This window comes from Felis catus, chromosome A2 (assembly GCF_018350175.1).
Source record: "Felis catus isolate Fca126 chromosome A2, F.catus_Fca126_mat1.0, whole genome shotgun sequence".
Classification (NCBI taxonomy): domain Eukaryota; kingdom Metazoa; phylum Chordata; class Mammalia; order Carnivora; family Felidae; genus Felis; species Felis catus.
This window is the reverse complement of record NC_058369.1, coordinates 97953114-97969810: the sequence shown is the minus strand read 5'-3', so window position 1 is coordinate 97969810 and position 16697 is coordinate 97953114. Positions and strand designations below refer to the sequence as shown.

The 16697-nt window shown below is 33.6% G+C and overlaps 1 protein-coding gene across 13 annotated transcripts in view; it reads right to left on the bottom strand.

The window, feature by feature from the left end:
• Positions 1 to 16697, bottom strand: part of CASD1 (CAS1 domain containing 1) — a 68447-nt gene that overhangs the window by 40027 nt on the left and 11723 nt on the right. For 12 of the 13 annotated variants that reach the window (XM_023250355.2, XM_023250352.2, XM_023250354.2 and 9 more), the window contains exons 4-9: positions 10781 to 10825; positions 9235 to 9297; positions 4881 to 4925; positions 4326 to 4449; positions 2741 to 2955; positions 724 to 1146 (exon numbers count right to left, since the gene is read on the bottom strand). In XM_023250355.2, coding sequence (XP_023106123.1) covers positions 724 to 1146; positions 2741 to 2955; positions 4326 to 4449; positions 4881 to 4925; positions 9235 to 9297; positions 10781 to 10825 — 915 coding nt within the window. Of the gene's footprint in view, positions 1 to 723; positions 1147 to 2740; positions 2956 to 4325; positions 4450 to 4880; positions 4926 to 9234; positions 9298 to 10212; positions 10234 to 10780; positions 10826 to 16697 lie in introns of those variants that run through there. The other variant, XM_045052385.1, reaches the window with a different exon arrangement.

Genomic DNA, 16697 nt, shown 5'->3' with positions numbered 1-16697 from the left:
AAAATCTTAGGAGTTTCAGCTAGAAAAGATCTTACAGTTCTCTTATATTTTACTGTGAAAAAATGGTCCATTATTATAGTTTATTTTCCCAAGGAGATGAAAAAAACTGATTAGTCATCCTCATATGAAAGTTACTTCTTACAAGAGAGTTTATTAATTCAAATAAATCATGCCTTAAAAAGAAGTTACGCTAATATTCTGAGCAACTACAATAATTTGAAAACAGGAAATTCAGACTATTATAAGCAGTGCCCACATTATTACATAAATTCTAATTTGTGTGTATACATGTCTGTATAGATATATAAATATAAAATGTTTGTGCATATAGGCATTTGTTAATTATATTTTTTAGTTACTTTTTAAAAACTTTACATAAGATAATAGTATCTCATGTTTGTAGACCATTATAAAATTGGGAACACCTCCACTTTCCCTATCCCCAAACAGGCAAAATAACACTAAGGCATGACATCTTTTTCACAGATCTTTATTCACCAATTTTTTCAACAATCTTTAAGTGACTCTGAATTTCTTCCAAACTGTTTCAAAAAAAGCAACTGTTAAGAGTCCACCAGGCAAAGTACAACCACAATATCCTTTTGTCCTCTTCTATATACGTGTTTGAATATTCTGGCATGATACATGATTATTATTTCTTTAATCTAGAGTTTACAATGAGATGAAAGAGTTAACATGAGCTAAAAAGAAAATGACTCTTACCTCCTTAGTATTTTCATTGTAAAATACTCCCAAAACCAAGATGTAGATAATTGGAATAAAGAAAGTTGAATGTGTATAAAATTTGTTTTCCTTCATAAATAGATTTGCACGGTCACACATATAGAAATAAGCCATTATCAGGCCAAGTTTGCAGAAAGACTGTAAAAGTATTTCTAATGGAGACACAGAGGTATTGATAATATTTTTCTTTTCCTCTCCACTTTCCAAATCAGTACATGGCTTATTCTTCCGATGAGTGTTACGATGAATTATATAAAAAATTAAATATCCGATAATAGATAAAGTAAAAAAACAAGCAGCTAGCTTCTGTATGAGGGTAAGAGGAGGCCGAGGTTGACAACAGGAACCATCTACAGGCTTCAAAATCTTATTGCAATACACGTTCATAAGAATCATTGCACTCTGTGAACAAATCAAGTTATTTGGTTATTATCTTGTCAGTAATGTATCTTGCATTAGATTTTCTCTTGTGAATATTACTGACTTTTCAGCACCGAAACTAAAAGGCCTTTGTACTTTTTGCTACCATTTCCCAAACACTCATGCAAATAATGGTATTCCTTAATCTGTAATAGCCAGTTCAGGGTTTTTCAAACTTCTTGGACTATGATCCATAATGAAACATTCATTTTATAATGTGACCCAGAACACATCCACAGGAAACAATATCTATCCTTACTAGCTAGAATGCACTCTGACATTTTTCTATTCTATTCTTGAAAAATAAAACACTGATTTCATGGCTATTGGGCCATGACCTTTGGTAAAACAAATACTGACAGATGTCAAAGCCCAAAGAATTTTAGTTAGCAGACTCGCAGGATACTTAAGATAGAGTGCCAGTCTTTAGATGTAAAAAAAAGATATAAAATTACTGCCACCGAAAAATCATTAATTCTTAGCTAACAATATTTGTAATATGCTTTTCATTTGGTTTATCATTTATGAGCACTTAGAATTATAAAGTTTTAAGATTTCTAATGTTAAATAAAATGTGGAATCTTCAACATGGTTTCATTATAGCACAAATCTCCTAGATAAGCTGCCAAGATTCTGCCTAGTTGAAAGTTCAATCAAGTCTAGTTCTATAAAAATTTTATAGTTTAGGCAATTTTGGAACTCTAAGATGATTATATTTTTTAAGCCTAAACGTTCAAAATACTCAACTATTTAGAAAATCTCATACTTTTAGCCCTGCAACTTCAGGAAGTTCTGTACCTGGCAATCTTGAAGATACTAGCTTACAAACTCCAACCCAAGGTTCTTAACCAGTTCCAGGGGGTCCACAAAGCCCCTTAAAGTATATGGAGAACCATGTGTGTGTATATGCATATACACACACAAACACGCATTTCTGCAAGACTGGAACAGAATCATTCCTTTTTACAGAATACTCAAAGGGGTTATGTGATTCTCGAGAAGATTAAGAATCACTCCTTTATAAGAAAACAATAACTAAATAATATCTGCTGTACTGTATGTGACAATTTATAACCATGCAGTTCTCTTTCTTATTTAACCTATTTCCATCTGTCTGGATTTGTTCAGTAACTACTATGTAGCCCGTATAAAACTTAGGGTAAAATATCGATAAGAGAATAATAAAAATTATGCTACATGTTTTAAAAAGGTGCTCTTCACAGAAGCTTGATCTTACACATTTAAGGTTTTTAAGGCAAAGAGAACATAATACAGTAGTTTTTAAACAGGAGTGTGGTGAGAACTTATAAGCTTAGGAGACAAGGTATATTAAGAGTGAGGAGCACTCAATAAATGAAGTTTCATTTCCTTCCTCCCATAACTTCTTTCCTTCTTTTACTAAAACTCTCACTTGTATAAAAGCAAAATTAGCTCTACGTGCATGTTTAGATAGAATAACTACAAGTAATTAAGACTGTAATAAAATAAGTTGTTTGTTACCATATTATAGTGACTTATAGCTAAAACTAATAAGATATTGTAGTTTCTATCTCCTGATAGATACAAGAATCCTTACAGTTTCTCTGCTTGATTCAGGAAGATGTAAGCCATCCAAAGACTCTGTGATGGTTTCTTGAGCAATTAATTTAGAAACACTGAACATCTTAACATTTGATTTAGAATTTCTGGTGCTACTATTCAAAATGCTGACTGCAGCTTCATTGTAGGCATCTATCTTCTCATTAGTGATCATTTTCCTATTTTCACTTAATAGATCTTCATAAACAGGATCTGTACACAAAACACATATTTTTAAAAACACATTTAAAAAATCCCTACTGATAGAATTAGTGATCATGCAAGTTCACTGATTGTACTTCATATTCTGTTGTGAAAGTTCAGATACTTTGAATCAATCGATATCTCTTTTAAATCTAAAGAACTTTTATCCCTCTCTTATCTTAGTACACAGCTTTCAGGAAATATTTTTATGTTCTAGCATATCTTAGGAGTTTAAAATTTGGGGATACTGAGTACCACTGGGCAATGGGAATTGAAAACTAGACCGGGGAATGGGGTGCCTGGGTGGCTCAATTGGCTGAATGTTCAGCTCTTGATTTCAGCGCAGGTCATGATTTCATGGATCCCTGAGATCAAGCTCTGTGTCAGGCTCCACGTCAGGTTCCGCGCTCACAGCATGGAGCCTGCTTAGGATTCTCTCTCCCTCTCTCTCTCTGCCCCTCCCCTGGTCGCATGCTCTCTCTCTCTCAAAATAAATCAACAAACATTTAAAAAAATAAATAAAACTGGATTGGGGAAGACTGCCTAATTAAGAGTAACAATCTTTTTTTTTCCTGCCACTGCTTTGCTCATACAATGTAAGGTAATATTATTGAGGATCAAAGTCCCTTATCACTTACCATAAATAATTTTTTTCTCATTTTAGTAAAAGAAAGGTTAACAATGAGTTTGTAAATAATATAGATTGCAGAATAGATTATCACTACTCTTGCTGTTCCGTTTAACTTGACATTCAATTTGGAAATAATTGTAAGAGTTTCTGACAAGCCAGTTGAATTGCTAAAATATCCAAGGCAATTTCATATAGTGCTAGACATTAAATAATGGACATTCAATAAACTCCTGAAATGACTTGATCTAATGTCAACTTTCTCTTAAAGAATTTCATTACCAAGTATAAACTAGATGGTATGAATTTAAATACATTCTGTCAATTCCAGAATTTATTTGCTTCCAATGACTCTAATATTATGAAACAGACTTAATAATTTTTTTCTGTATTTCCCAATCACCATAAATATACTTTGTAAGAAATAAAAATCAGGGGTAAACATCTCATTTATCTTTGAGAACTTATTCTTTTTGTTATATGCTGCAGCCATTTTGTATGCTGAGGCTCCTTGAAGGATATTTTTGTTTATTTATTATTTATTTTCACTTATTATATTAGTTTATCTCTTCCTTAAGTTCAAAAAAGGAAAGCAAATAACTCAAATTTATTCTAATTTTGCAAAACTTATTTCAAGATTTATCCTCATAAAGGAGTAATTCTGCTTCTTGAAACAGGAGACAATAAAAACCCATGCTTCAAAATATATACATAATGACATTTGTTCATTACTCATTTGTTCATTCCTTACCTTGTAAGACCCAATAAACATCACTAGTCTTTGCCAGTTTTTCTAAAAGTGGTGCTATGGAGGTAATGTTCATTTTATATTGGGAAAGAGCTTCGTTGCTACCATTGTGAATCTTGATAGACCACTAAGAAATAAAAAATAAGCATTAATTCAGCATTTATCACAGAAAAATTATAACTTGCTCTATTGTAACAAAAGTTATTATTTTAAGATAATCTCCACTTTTATTCAACATTAGAATAAAATTTCATCAAATTATTTCATGAAATCTATGAAGGCAATTAAAAAAAGCTGATATAACATTAGACACTCAATGTATGACATTCAAGAAGAATGTAATTTTATAAATAAAATAATATTGACATTTAACACCAAGTTTACTAAATTTATTCAAATTGTTTCATTAAAATAAATCAGCCTCATTAATTATAATAGAAATAGTAATTGAAATATAGGTACAATCAAGAATTCTATTTAACATAAGTTAACTTTTCCTCAGCGTGTCCTTAATAATGAAACAAAAATCCGTATGCAAGAATACACATAATAACTTACTGTGGCAGCTCCTGCTACAATCACATGGGGCTTTGCAACAGAATCCTAAAGAAAGAAAAATCTTTATAAGAGTGTTCTATCCAGTTATGGGAATTAATATAAGTAACATCACTTACTTTTTGCCTTAAATTTAAAGTTCTTCCTTCTAAATGCATTTTAATTTTCTGAGTTCCTTATTGGATCCTCATTATAACAAGATGGCACATCCAATGCCTAAAACCTTACATGGTTATGTGGTTATACAGAATAGCATGAAGCTTGTATGTTTAATTTTTTGATGTTCTTAAAAAAAAAGCCCAAAATATATCACTGAAATTTAATATGGCCTAATATTATTCTGAAATTGGAGTAAACTGTTTAGTGTAAAGCTCTAGTATATTATGTCAGCCAATTAAAAAATATTAATGAAGACTAGAGGGTACATAGAAAAATGTTAAATAAAATGCAAGAAATGTAATCTTTGGAAAAGCTAAATCCGACATGTATAACGGCTAATTATCATAGACCACAATGTGCAAAGAAACAAGGAGAAATTTGGTAGAAATCCTTATCAAATGCAAATTGTACTATTACTAATACTACCCATTATACAGTACTTAGTAATTTACTAAGTTCTTTTAAATTAGCTCATTTGAATGTAGATTCTTGCCACCCGTGAGATAGGCGGGAAGATATTATACACATCTTATCAAATTAAGGATACAGACTCAGAAAAGTTTATAGGGTATTGCTGAGGCCTGTAAGGGACAAAGCCAGAGCTTAAGTCTTGTGACTCCTAAATTTAGTGCAATTTTCACATCAAAAGACCTGCTATTATAATCATGTGCACAAGGAACAATTAAAAATAAGCAAGAAATTTAATTAGAAAAAAATATGACTCATCTAGAAAAGTAAAAATGACAGGTATTGTCTCATTATAAAGGTAGAAGACTATGAAAGCAGAGAAAAAGAATAACAATAATTTCCTTCATGGATACTCTCATTTCCAGTCTAGTGTGTTTCATTTTACACTGCTATTTTAGTGGAATTTCTTCCTCATCTCTAGGTGGCTCCCTTTCTGATTTGTCACAGTCATTAACCCCAAATCTTATTTCTCTTCTACAGGTCCCTCTTGCCTCCCTTCTCACTTTTGGTATAAAATTCTCAAATTTCATGGAGAAAATGGAATTCATCTGGCTTGTGTGCTCTAGACTTCCTCTATTCTTACAACTTCTCCCAGCCTATCTTCCTTGAACAATAGAGTCAATGGCTAATCCTCTTAATGGCTAATCCTTACTCTGTGTCTCTATCGGCCCCCTCTTTCTGTCCAGGGATATATCCATGAATGATCAATCTCCAATTCTCATCGATTTCATTTTCCTTCTCTAGCCTCCTTTATTCCCCCATCTACAAAATGCTATATCATCTTTAGACTAAAAAAATGTTCCTTCAACCTTGCCTCATTCTCAAATCCTTCCTCCTTGTACTGTTAACCAACAGATTACTTGGAAGAGCATTTTGCCCTCCCTATGTGAATTTCCTTATCTCTCATTTATGCCTCAATTGATCACATTTTGATTTGGGGCTTCACCATGCACTAAGACTGATCCCATTCATGAATTCTGGATTTCTACGTTCTGTTAGCTTCATTCTACCCTGTCTAGTTCCTAAAGTGACACTTCTGACTGTCCAGTTTTTAAAACTCTTGCCTCCCCTTGTGTGTCATGATACAGTTATTCTTCTCCTGCTTTTCCTCTTACCTCCTTTACTGCCCCTTCTCAAAATGTTTTTGATAGTTGCATTACCAAGTCCTCTTCTTTAATCTCTAAACTCTGTGCCTATTCAATGTCTTCCATTCAAGTAACTTCAACTATCACCTCACACAATACCCAGATTCTCCAATTCCATCTGAGTAGCTCAGACTTCTTAATGAGTGCCCTCACCTACAGAATTAAATCTAAATTGTTGGTTCCTTCACAGTTTACCCTAACTTCCCATGACTCCCTCAATACATGTCACCATTCTGTTTAAACGTTTCAGTGGTTCTCCACTACCCTCAACACAAATTAAACTCAATATTCTTATTTTTAGGAAATATACCCTGAAGTATTTAGAAGTAATCAAAACATGGATAGATAGATAAATGAATTTATACCACACCGAATACAACTTAAGATATTATTCATAATGTAATATCTGCTTACCTCATCTCTTATTAGCCCTCTCCTCAAATGAGGCACATGGAAATAACAGCCAAAACCAAACGCAAATAAAAAAAGCACTTTGAATTTAAGTTCCAGCCATACTAAAACTGCTAGTGATTCCCTGAATAGGCTACAGTCTATCTTCAGTATCTTTGCATATGCTATTTCTTGTGCATGAAACAACCCTCCTTTCTCATAACAGGCTCTCACCCTTAAAATCACTTTACCTGAAAACTAGTTTTGAAAACTTATAGTTAGTGCCTATTCTCTGTAATCTTGCTGTACCCTATTCTTCCCCTATTTTGGCACTTGTCACATTACTTTCTTAATTAACTATATCTGCCACTCATCTGGAAGCTCTTTGAGGAGAGGAACTCTATCATGTTAACTGGGTATCAGCACTTTTTAGCCTAGTACCTAGAAAATGGCAGGTGATTAATAAATATCTGTTGAATCACAGCAGAGTTGTCTAAATTCAACTTTGCTTTTATGGCTGTAGGCTACAATAATGCTCTTTCAGTTAATAAGTGTATCCTTCTAACCCCACAGTTCTTCTGGAAATATTACCTCTTCTGTAAAGCTTTCTTAAACCATCACCTGTATCTAACCAACCGCCATCCTAAGTGCCTCTATCCATGGTGCTTTCATAGTTCTTTGTGCTCAATTCTGTACTTACTCTTCATCTTACCATATTATTATTCATCAGAAAGTCACTATACACTAGGTACTGAAAATTCTTTGAAGGCTGAGACTGAGGCTAATTACTAGCTACACTCCTAACACCGAATGTAAAGCCAGCAATATTACATAAATAATACTAATATGGATTGTTGTATTCTCAGGGTCTAGCTACTATGAAAATAATAAAAAAATACATAAAAACATGCATACATACATACTTTTTAAATAAATGAAATCAATCAATCAATCAGTCAATCTTAAGTAATGACACAGCCATCTACCTAAATAAGTGGAATCCTTCCTATCCCCCAGTAGTCATAAGGAATCTTACAATAGAATCTAAAGCTCTAAAAACTAGTTTTAGCAAATTATAAGAACTGAAAATCTGGATATGCAATGTAACTCCAGGTTAGTAAATAAAAAAAGTTATCGATGATTTTACAGGAATTATAAATTATGCTGCATTGATGCTTCTTTAACTGTGAATTTCTACTACTTTAATGATATACTTTCAGGTCCAGCACAAATATAAAACATATGTTTAAATCATTTGAAATATATACATGTAACATTATTCTACACTTTTGGAATAAACAAATCAACAAAGACAAAATACAATTATGTGAGACTGCAAGTTACCAGAAAGTTGAATTCTAGAATTTGTCTTCATATTTTGTTTTTTGAAAACTTAAACACATTTTGTCAAAAAAAAAATGTTAGAAATGTTGACTAGGTTCCCACTGGATCCTACAAAAGCTTATTTGGTGTATGAAGTGGTTGCAGTGCTAAACATGTACTGTGAAAAGAAGCAAAGAAAAATACCAGTGCAGTATAAGTAATTAAGTAAAACAAGGTCAACAAAATTGAATACTGTTTTATCCATCCCAAATGCAAATACCTCTAAGGAAAGAAGACAGGTTTAAGTAAAGGACAAAGAGCTATATGGAGACTACTGTGGAGATTCTAGAAAGGACTTTGGGGTTTTCGAGGTGAATAGAATGCTTGCCCTTATATCTATCTCCAAACATTATGAGCCAAAATATGCCAGACTTGACTTCTGGGCCACAAATGTAATGATAAAAGGGAAGAAAACAGGCTATTTAACAACAACAACAACAAAAGTTTCCTGAAGAATCTGGGCATGAGTTTGAAAAAGTGGGAACATGCTCAAGAGAATGTATGTTGTGCAAGAAGATGACCTGGGTTTGAGTTAACTGGGCAACAGAAGTAACAGAAAATTCTGTCTGGAAAATGTGGCATCAGCATAACCACAGTAGGGTTAGAGTGGTGGCAGCAGAGGTACCAGATCAAAACTCCCTCTTCTCAGTAAAGTGACCAGATCCATCCAGCACAATTAGTCACTATGAAGAAAGTCGGCAGAGACAGAAGAGTAGGACAGGCAAGTAAGGGGGAGAAACACAAGGAGTGCTCATGAGCTTTTAAAATTTGGTTGCTTAAAACCAGAGAGACCTAGATGTTCAAATACAGACCTCAGTCCATACTTTGATACACTGTTTCATAGAACCATTAACTTCTGGATGCCATAGAAAATCCTAAAAAAAGAAACATAGTGAATAAAAAGTCAAAGAAACTTATTCGTGCTGCCTAAAAGAAACATGAACCCATCTCTTCAAGAGTACCTAAAGTAAGGGGTGCCTGGGTGGCTCAGTCAGTTAAGCATCCGACTTCAGCTCAGGTCATGATCTCACAGTTCGTGAGTTCGAGCTCCGCGTTGGGCTCTGTGCTGACTGCTCGGAGCCTGGAGCCTGCCTTGGATTCTGTGTCTCCCTCTCTCTCTGCTCCTCCCCTCCTTGCACTCTGTCTCCCTCTGTCTCAAAAATGAATAAACATTAAAAAAAAAAAAAAAAAAAAAAAGAGTACCTAAAGTAAAACACACCTTGTCCATGACATCTTCATCTCCCATCTCGGTTTCCCAAGGGCCTCACAGGAATTCTTGTATCCACTTCTACTTTCCTCTAAACTATTCTCCACAGTCATCTTTTAAAATTTAAATCTGATCTTGCCACACATCCTTGCTTAAATATTCAAGGACTTTCAATTGTCCTCAGAATAAATTTCAAAGTCCTTAAAACTACTAAGGAGGTATAGGATCTGGCCTCTACCAAGAAGACATTCTACCGTTTCTCCTCCCACTTTCCCCTCACTTTAAGTACTCTGTTGATTCTCCTTCAGCTCCTGGAATGCTCTATGTGCTCCTTTTTTCTCTAGGACTTTGCACATACTGTTCTGCCTACAATGCTCATAAAACTTCTCCACTGAGCCTGACTCGCTCCTACTTATCCTTGAAGCTTCAGTTAAAACATCTTTCTCAAAGAGGAAAACTATTTTTAATTCACTGTTTTGTACATTCCTAATGCCCACCTCTTTTTTAATTTTTTTTTTTTTTATTATTTTTAGAGGGAGAGACAGTGCGAGCAGGGGAGGGGGCAAAGAAGAGAGAATCTTACGCAGGCTCCACCTTTGGCACGGAGTAAGACTTGGGGCTCAATCGCACAACCCTGGGAGTTAAATCCAAAAGCTAAAAGAGTTAAAATCAAGAGTCAGAAGCTCAACCAACTGAGCCACCCAGGCGCCTCCCACTTTTTCCTTTTCACCATCCTTATTCCACATTTAAAGCATGTAGTGAACTGTAATGACTTTCAAAATCCATTAAGTCTAGGACATTTTTGTCTTGACCCCTACTGTATTCTCAGTATTTAGGAGAAGTCACTGTGACTAGGAATTCAGAAAAGTCACAGATATTCTTTTATGGATATTAATCCTGAACACATAACGGTTTCAAATTAACATACAAGATTATTATTTTCTGGATTAAAAAATCTGAGAGACCAAATTTTCCATTTCATTACACAAAACTGTGCATACAAACATTTATTCAATCATTTTACCATTCTTATCTACTCTAAATACACTGAAATATATTTAATACCTACAAAGCATTAGCTGATCTACAAATAAATTAACCAATGAATATAGTTTCAACATAACATTTAGCTTACTGTTACATTAACCTACCACTTTAACTGATGAAATCTTGTCTTCAAAAGGAATGTTTCCATGCTGTCATTAAAAAGAGACAAACCAAGGAATATTAATGTATGGATTAATTTTATGTCATTAATTCTCCCTTTAGCTGCTTTTGCTGATTTATTTATGCACTACATCTCAATTATCTATATTCAACCTGAAGGGAAAAACACTTGCATAGAATACCAAAAAATAAGTGACACTAAATTGTTTATATGTGATTTTTAACATCTAAGATAGAGTCTAAAGATAAAACCTCAACTCCAAACAAGCAGTTATGTGAACCTGTATCTTTTTGCCAAGATTGCCACATTCCAATTTAGTCTTAATATTATTATCTATGGCAGAGATGGAGAGCTCCTCTGCATTTCCTGAGTCCCCACCAGTTAGAACCACATGACTAGTTCTGGCCAACGTAACATGGCTAGATGTGATGTGGGTCACTCCCAGCTGAATTTCTCAGGGTAATTCTCTAGTCTCTGACTTAACCTGATGCTGAGACTACAGAGGCTGGTACAACTGGAAGGTGGTATAAATTCCAACAAGGAGGGATCTCCAAATGAGGGATCTCCAAATGACTGCATAGAGTAAAACCTCTTGCCAACCCACCCACAACATGTAGCTCTAAGTGAGAAATAAACTTCTGTTTTGTCAAGGTTGTAGAGTGGTTTGTTGCTGCAGCAACATCTAGTCTGTTCTCAACAATACACTAGTATCAGTCTTGTCTGAACAGGAGTGCACATATACGGCTCTAGGTTATTTTGGGTTTCGTTTCAAAGACTGTATAAATGGTCCAGTTGAATAAAAAAATCAGAGTTTGGAGACAACTTCTAGTAACCAAGCATTCCATAAAACTCTAGGGTGGGGTGGGGGATAGAAGTGGTCAAATAAAAAAAGGTAATTCTTCCTAAAACCAAGGTTGAAATGTCTTCATTAATTTAACCAAACAGTATTTATACTTATATCTCTGTGAAATAAAGCTTACTTTTATCAGCATGCTAACTTTTAAAATTCAAGCATCATTTCCCAAAAGGACTCTGAGACCAACTGTACTTTCAGGTGTGTTCTATGAAGAGTTTTCTTGGTCAAATAAGTCTCGGAATTACTGGGTCAGACCAAATCACACAAGTGTTTTCCTTCTACTATCCCATAGCTATTGCATAGCTCAGGTAATTCAATTTAACCTCTCTCTTCTTTTCCTTTGATATACACAAAAGAATATGTCTCATATGTAAGTCACAAAGCACAGTAAAAATAAATAAGCACTCATGAGTCCATCGCAGAAATCAGAGCACTACCAACACACTGAATGACCTATGTGGACCTTTCACTACTTTGAATTTTGTTTGTATTTTGCTTTCTTTTTTATTATATAGTTTTGTCACATGTATATGCATCCTTTAATGATATATTGTTTAGTGTTACTGGCTTTCTCTCCCACTTTTAATTTTGAGAAATGTCAAACTTAAAAAAAAGAAAAGAAAAATGTCAAACTTGGAGCAAAATTGACAAAATTATAATGAGCACCCCAAATACCCTTTATGAATTGTTAACATTTCCTCCACCAGCTTCTTGTCTCTCTCTGCATAGACATATACATTGTTTTCCTTTTACTGAACCATATAAAAGTAAAGAGCAGGATGAGCACTGGGTGTTGTATGGAAACCAATTTGACAATAAATTTCATATATTGGAAAACAAAAAAAAGTCAAGTGCAGACATAACATTTCACCCTTTAAAACATCAGCATGTATTTCCTAAGAACATGGATATTCTTTTATATAACCTCAATATTATAATCCCACCTAAGAAATCTGACATTGATAAAATATTAATCTAATATACAGTCCATGTTCAAATTTTCCACTCTCTTCTTTTTTCCTCGCTATAGCTCTTTTTTAAAAATTTTTTTTAAATGTTTATTTTTGAGAGAGAGAGAGAGAAAGACAGAGCATGAGCAGGGGAGGGCAGAGAGAGAGGGAGACACAGAATCCGAAGTAGGCTCCAGACTTTGAGCTGTCAGCCCAGAGCCTGACGTGGGGCTCAAACTCATGAACTGTGACATCATGATTTGAGACGAAGTCGGGATACTTGACCCTGAGCCACCCAGGCACCCCTCTCTATAGCACTTCTATTTTAATCTAGAATTCAATTAAAATCATATCTCTTTATCATGTCTCTTTACTCTTTAAATCTAGAACATCTCCTGGCCTTTTAAAACTTTCATACGTCAATGAACTTATCATATTTATATATATCAAATATTATATTTATTATTTTTGTAGAGTGTAGGCCGGTTGATAAAACACACCAAATCTAGATTATAAACAGCACTGACAGTTACCCTCTTGTGCATATCTCTTACATGAGTAAGAGTTTCCCTACAGGTTCACAGGCCATACAAATATTCACCCTCACATGACAATGTAAGCTATTTTCTGAAGTGTTTTAATAATTTATATTTTCATCAACAGTTTCAGATACAGAGTCTTTAATAAATCTTGTCAGATTTCATATTTTTTTGCCATTGTCAAATTTAATTTCTGTCACATAAGTAGGTATAAAATGGTATTTCACTATGGTCTTAATTTGAATTTCCCTGATTACCAATGAAGTTAAACATCTTTTAGATTCATGTTGGGATTTATGTTTTCTTTTCTGTGAAATGACTGGCCATGCCTTTACCCTTTTGTTTTCTATTAGGTTGTCTTTTTTTTTTTTTTTTTAAATTAATTTGTGATTCCTTACATCTCTTGGATGTATACTATAAATATCTTCTAGTTTGTAGCTTAGCTTTTTTCTGTCAGGTATCTTTTGGTGAACAGATATTCTTAATCTTAAGGCATGTGAATTTATCCATCTTTTATTTTATGGTTAGCATGTTTTGTTTCTTATGTAAGAAACTTTTTCCTACTTGAAGTAATGAAGATATTCCCCTGCATTTTTTTTTTCCTAAAGGTTTAAAAGTTTTGGCTTCCACATTTAAGTCTAAATTCATCTAGAAATGATTTTACTTGATGGTGTAAGGTAGGGCTTCCAATTTCACTTTTTTCTATATGTATAACCATAACCATAATGATGCCTCAGATCATTAATTAGATAGACCTTCTTTTCTCCAGGGATCTTTAATGGCATCTCTGTTATTTATTAAGTCTTTGTATATGCACGCATTTATTTTAAAGTTCTATATCCTGTTCGATTGGTTTCTTGATTTAGCTCTACCAACACCACATTGTCTTTATTACAACACAGTTAAAATCAGTCCTGATACTGGAAGATAAGTCTTTTCCACCTTGTTCTTCAGATCTGTTGTTGTTATTCTTGGTCCACTGCCCTTCCACATAAAATTTAGGATCAACTGGTAAAGTCCCACAACAAATCCTGTTAGGATTTTATTTGAATTACATTGAACCTACAGATCAATTTAGGAATAACTCACATATTTACAATATTGATTCTTCTCATTCCAAAATATAGTATATATTTTCCATTTAATTATATCATTTTAAATTTTGTTTACATAAAAATTTTTTTTCTGTATACAGAAATCATCCACGTTTGCGAGGCTTGTTCCTATGTACTATATGGTTTTTGTTACTTTTGTATACAGTATATTTTAAGTATTTTGAATCTACATTCCTGGAGTGCGGTATGCAATTCACTTTTAACAGCTTTATTGAGTTACAATTAATTTCTGTATGTTTATCTTAATACCAACTATCTTGTTGAAATTTTTATTACATCTAGTAATTTTCTATAGATTCTTCAGAGTTTTCTTTGTATATAATTGTATCATATGAACTTCTGAGTCTATCTCTTTCTAATCTTTACATCTTTACCTTTCCTTGGCTAAGGGCCTCTAATATAATGCTGAACAGAAGCAGCAATAATGGGCAGCCTTTTCTTCTTATTGAGTTTAACATAAATGTGTCTAACATTTCACTATTAGGGATATTTACTGTAGGCGTCTAGAATTTTTATCAGGTTAAGTTGGAATATAAAGGAACTAATCTCATAGAGACAGAACGATACCAATTCTCTGATATTGTCAAGACCTGCTTAATGGCCCAACATGTTGTCAAAAAAGGTTCCACATATACTTTGAAAAAATATATTCTTTTATTTTTTAGTGTCTTCTTTAAGTATTGAGCTGTAAGTTCATAAAATCAGATATGCTTAGTAATTTTGCTTGTCCTATCATTAAATGCATGAGCAGTGAGCAATTCTCTCACTTTGATGGAGGATTTGTCAACTCCTCACTGTAATCACATTAATTTTGCTTTATACATTTTGAGGTTAATTTATTTCATGTGCATGAGTTTAAAATCTTAGTGATTTGAAACTTTTGTCATTAAAAAGTATCTGTATCCCTGATAATACTTTTTGCCTTACCATCTATTGTCTCACATTAATATGACTTATCTTTCTTTAATAACTATTTGTCTAATAAATCTTTTCTCATTTTTAATTACAACCTTCCATATCCTTTTGTTTTAGGTATGTATTTTGAAGCAGCAGAAAGTTCTTTTAAAAACCAATCTGAAAATCTGTTTGGTAAGCAAGTTTAGACTGCTACCCTTATTTTGATTATAAATGTTTCTGCCATTTTACTTTTTGACTTCTAGCTCCCTCACACATACATAGGTTTTTTTATATATGTGGAATATATATAAACACTGATTTTCACATGTACATATGTTTTTGTATATATACATATGAATGTATGTGTGTGAGCATATATGTGTGCGTGCATGTGTATGTATGTATGGCACATATATTTGGCATTAGATGAGTTTGGTTTTAATTTTTTTGTTCTTCTGGTTTGGAATTCACACATCCTAATTCTTTTATCCTTTGCTCTTGAAATTTTACTATCATCTTTAACTTAAGTTCTGAAGTAAGATAATACTTTAAAGAGTAAAGAGGATATTAGAAAACTGACCATCTCCCTCTGATTTATAAGCTATTATTGGCTAGTTCTTTAATACAGTCTTTTTGTAAAATGTAAAAAAGAATTATTATTTTATATAGACAGTGTTTGCTTAGATTTACCTGTTTAGGATTTTCTTTAACCACTGCTTCTTACATTTCAGATCATTTTTTTCTGAATTATTCCCTTTCTTCCTGAAGTTTACCCTTTAAAAAGTCCTTTACTGTAAGTCTATCTAGCAGTAAACCCTCTTCACTTTTGTTTATCTGAAAATGTTCTAAATTTGAAGAATAGACATTGTATGCTAGATACACAATACAATTCGAGGTTGAAATTTACTTTCTGTCAGAAGTTTAAAGCTATTATTCTAGTGTCTTCTGGCTTCCAATATTACTACTGAGAAATATGCTGGCCCAAAGCTTAGTTTTCTACTGCAGCCTTTGGCATCTGTCTTCAGGTCAACCTGAACCCCTACTGAGTACCTACTATTATTGTTCCCATCTCTGGTTTGAATCATAGTTTGTTCCTTTTGAGGGGAGTGTGTCCCATTTCCTCAAAGTCTAGAAACACATCAACAAGTTTTTTGTTTTTTTTTTTAATCTAGGATCTAGTTAGTTTGAGGTAGAAGGGGCCCCCAGAGTATCTAGTTTGCCCTCCAGCTGAAAGCAACACAGTTTTGTTGTTGTTGTCGTTGTTGTTGTTTTACTGCAAGACGTCCAAGTTTTTAACATCCTAGCCTAAATTAAAATCATTGAAAAGGGGATATAACATCTAGTGCTGCCCAAACTTATTTGACCACGGCTTCTACAGAACTAATCTACAAAACAGAATTTGAAAAAAGTCCTGCTCTATAGCTTCTTTAAAATTCTTTTTGCCTTGTGGCGCCTGGATGGCTCAGTCGTTTAAGCTTCCGACTTCAGCTCGGGTCACTATCTCATGGTTTGTGGGTTAGAGTCCAGCATCCAGCTCTGTGCT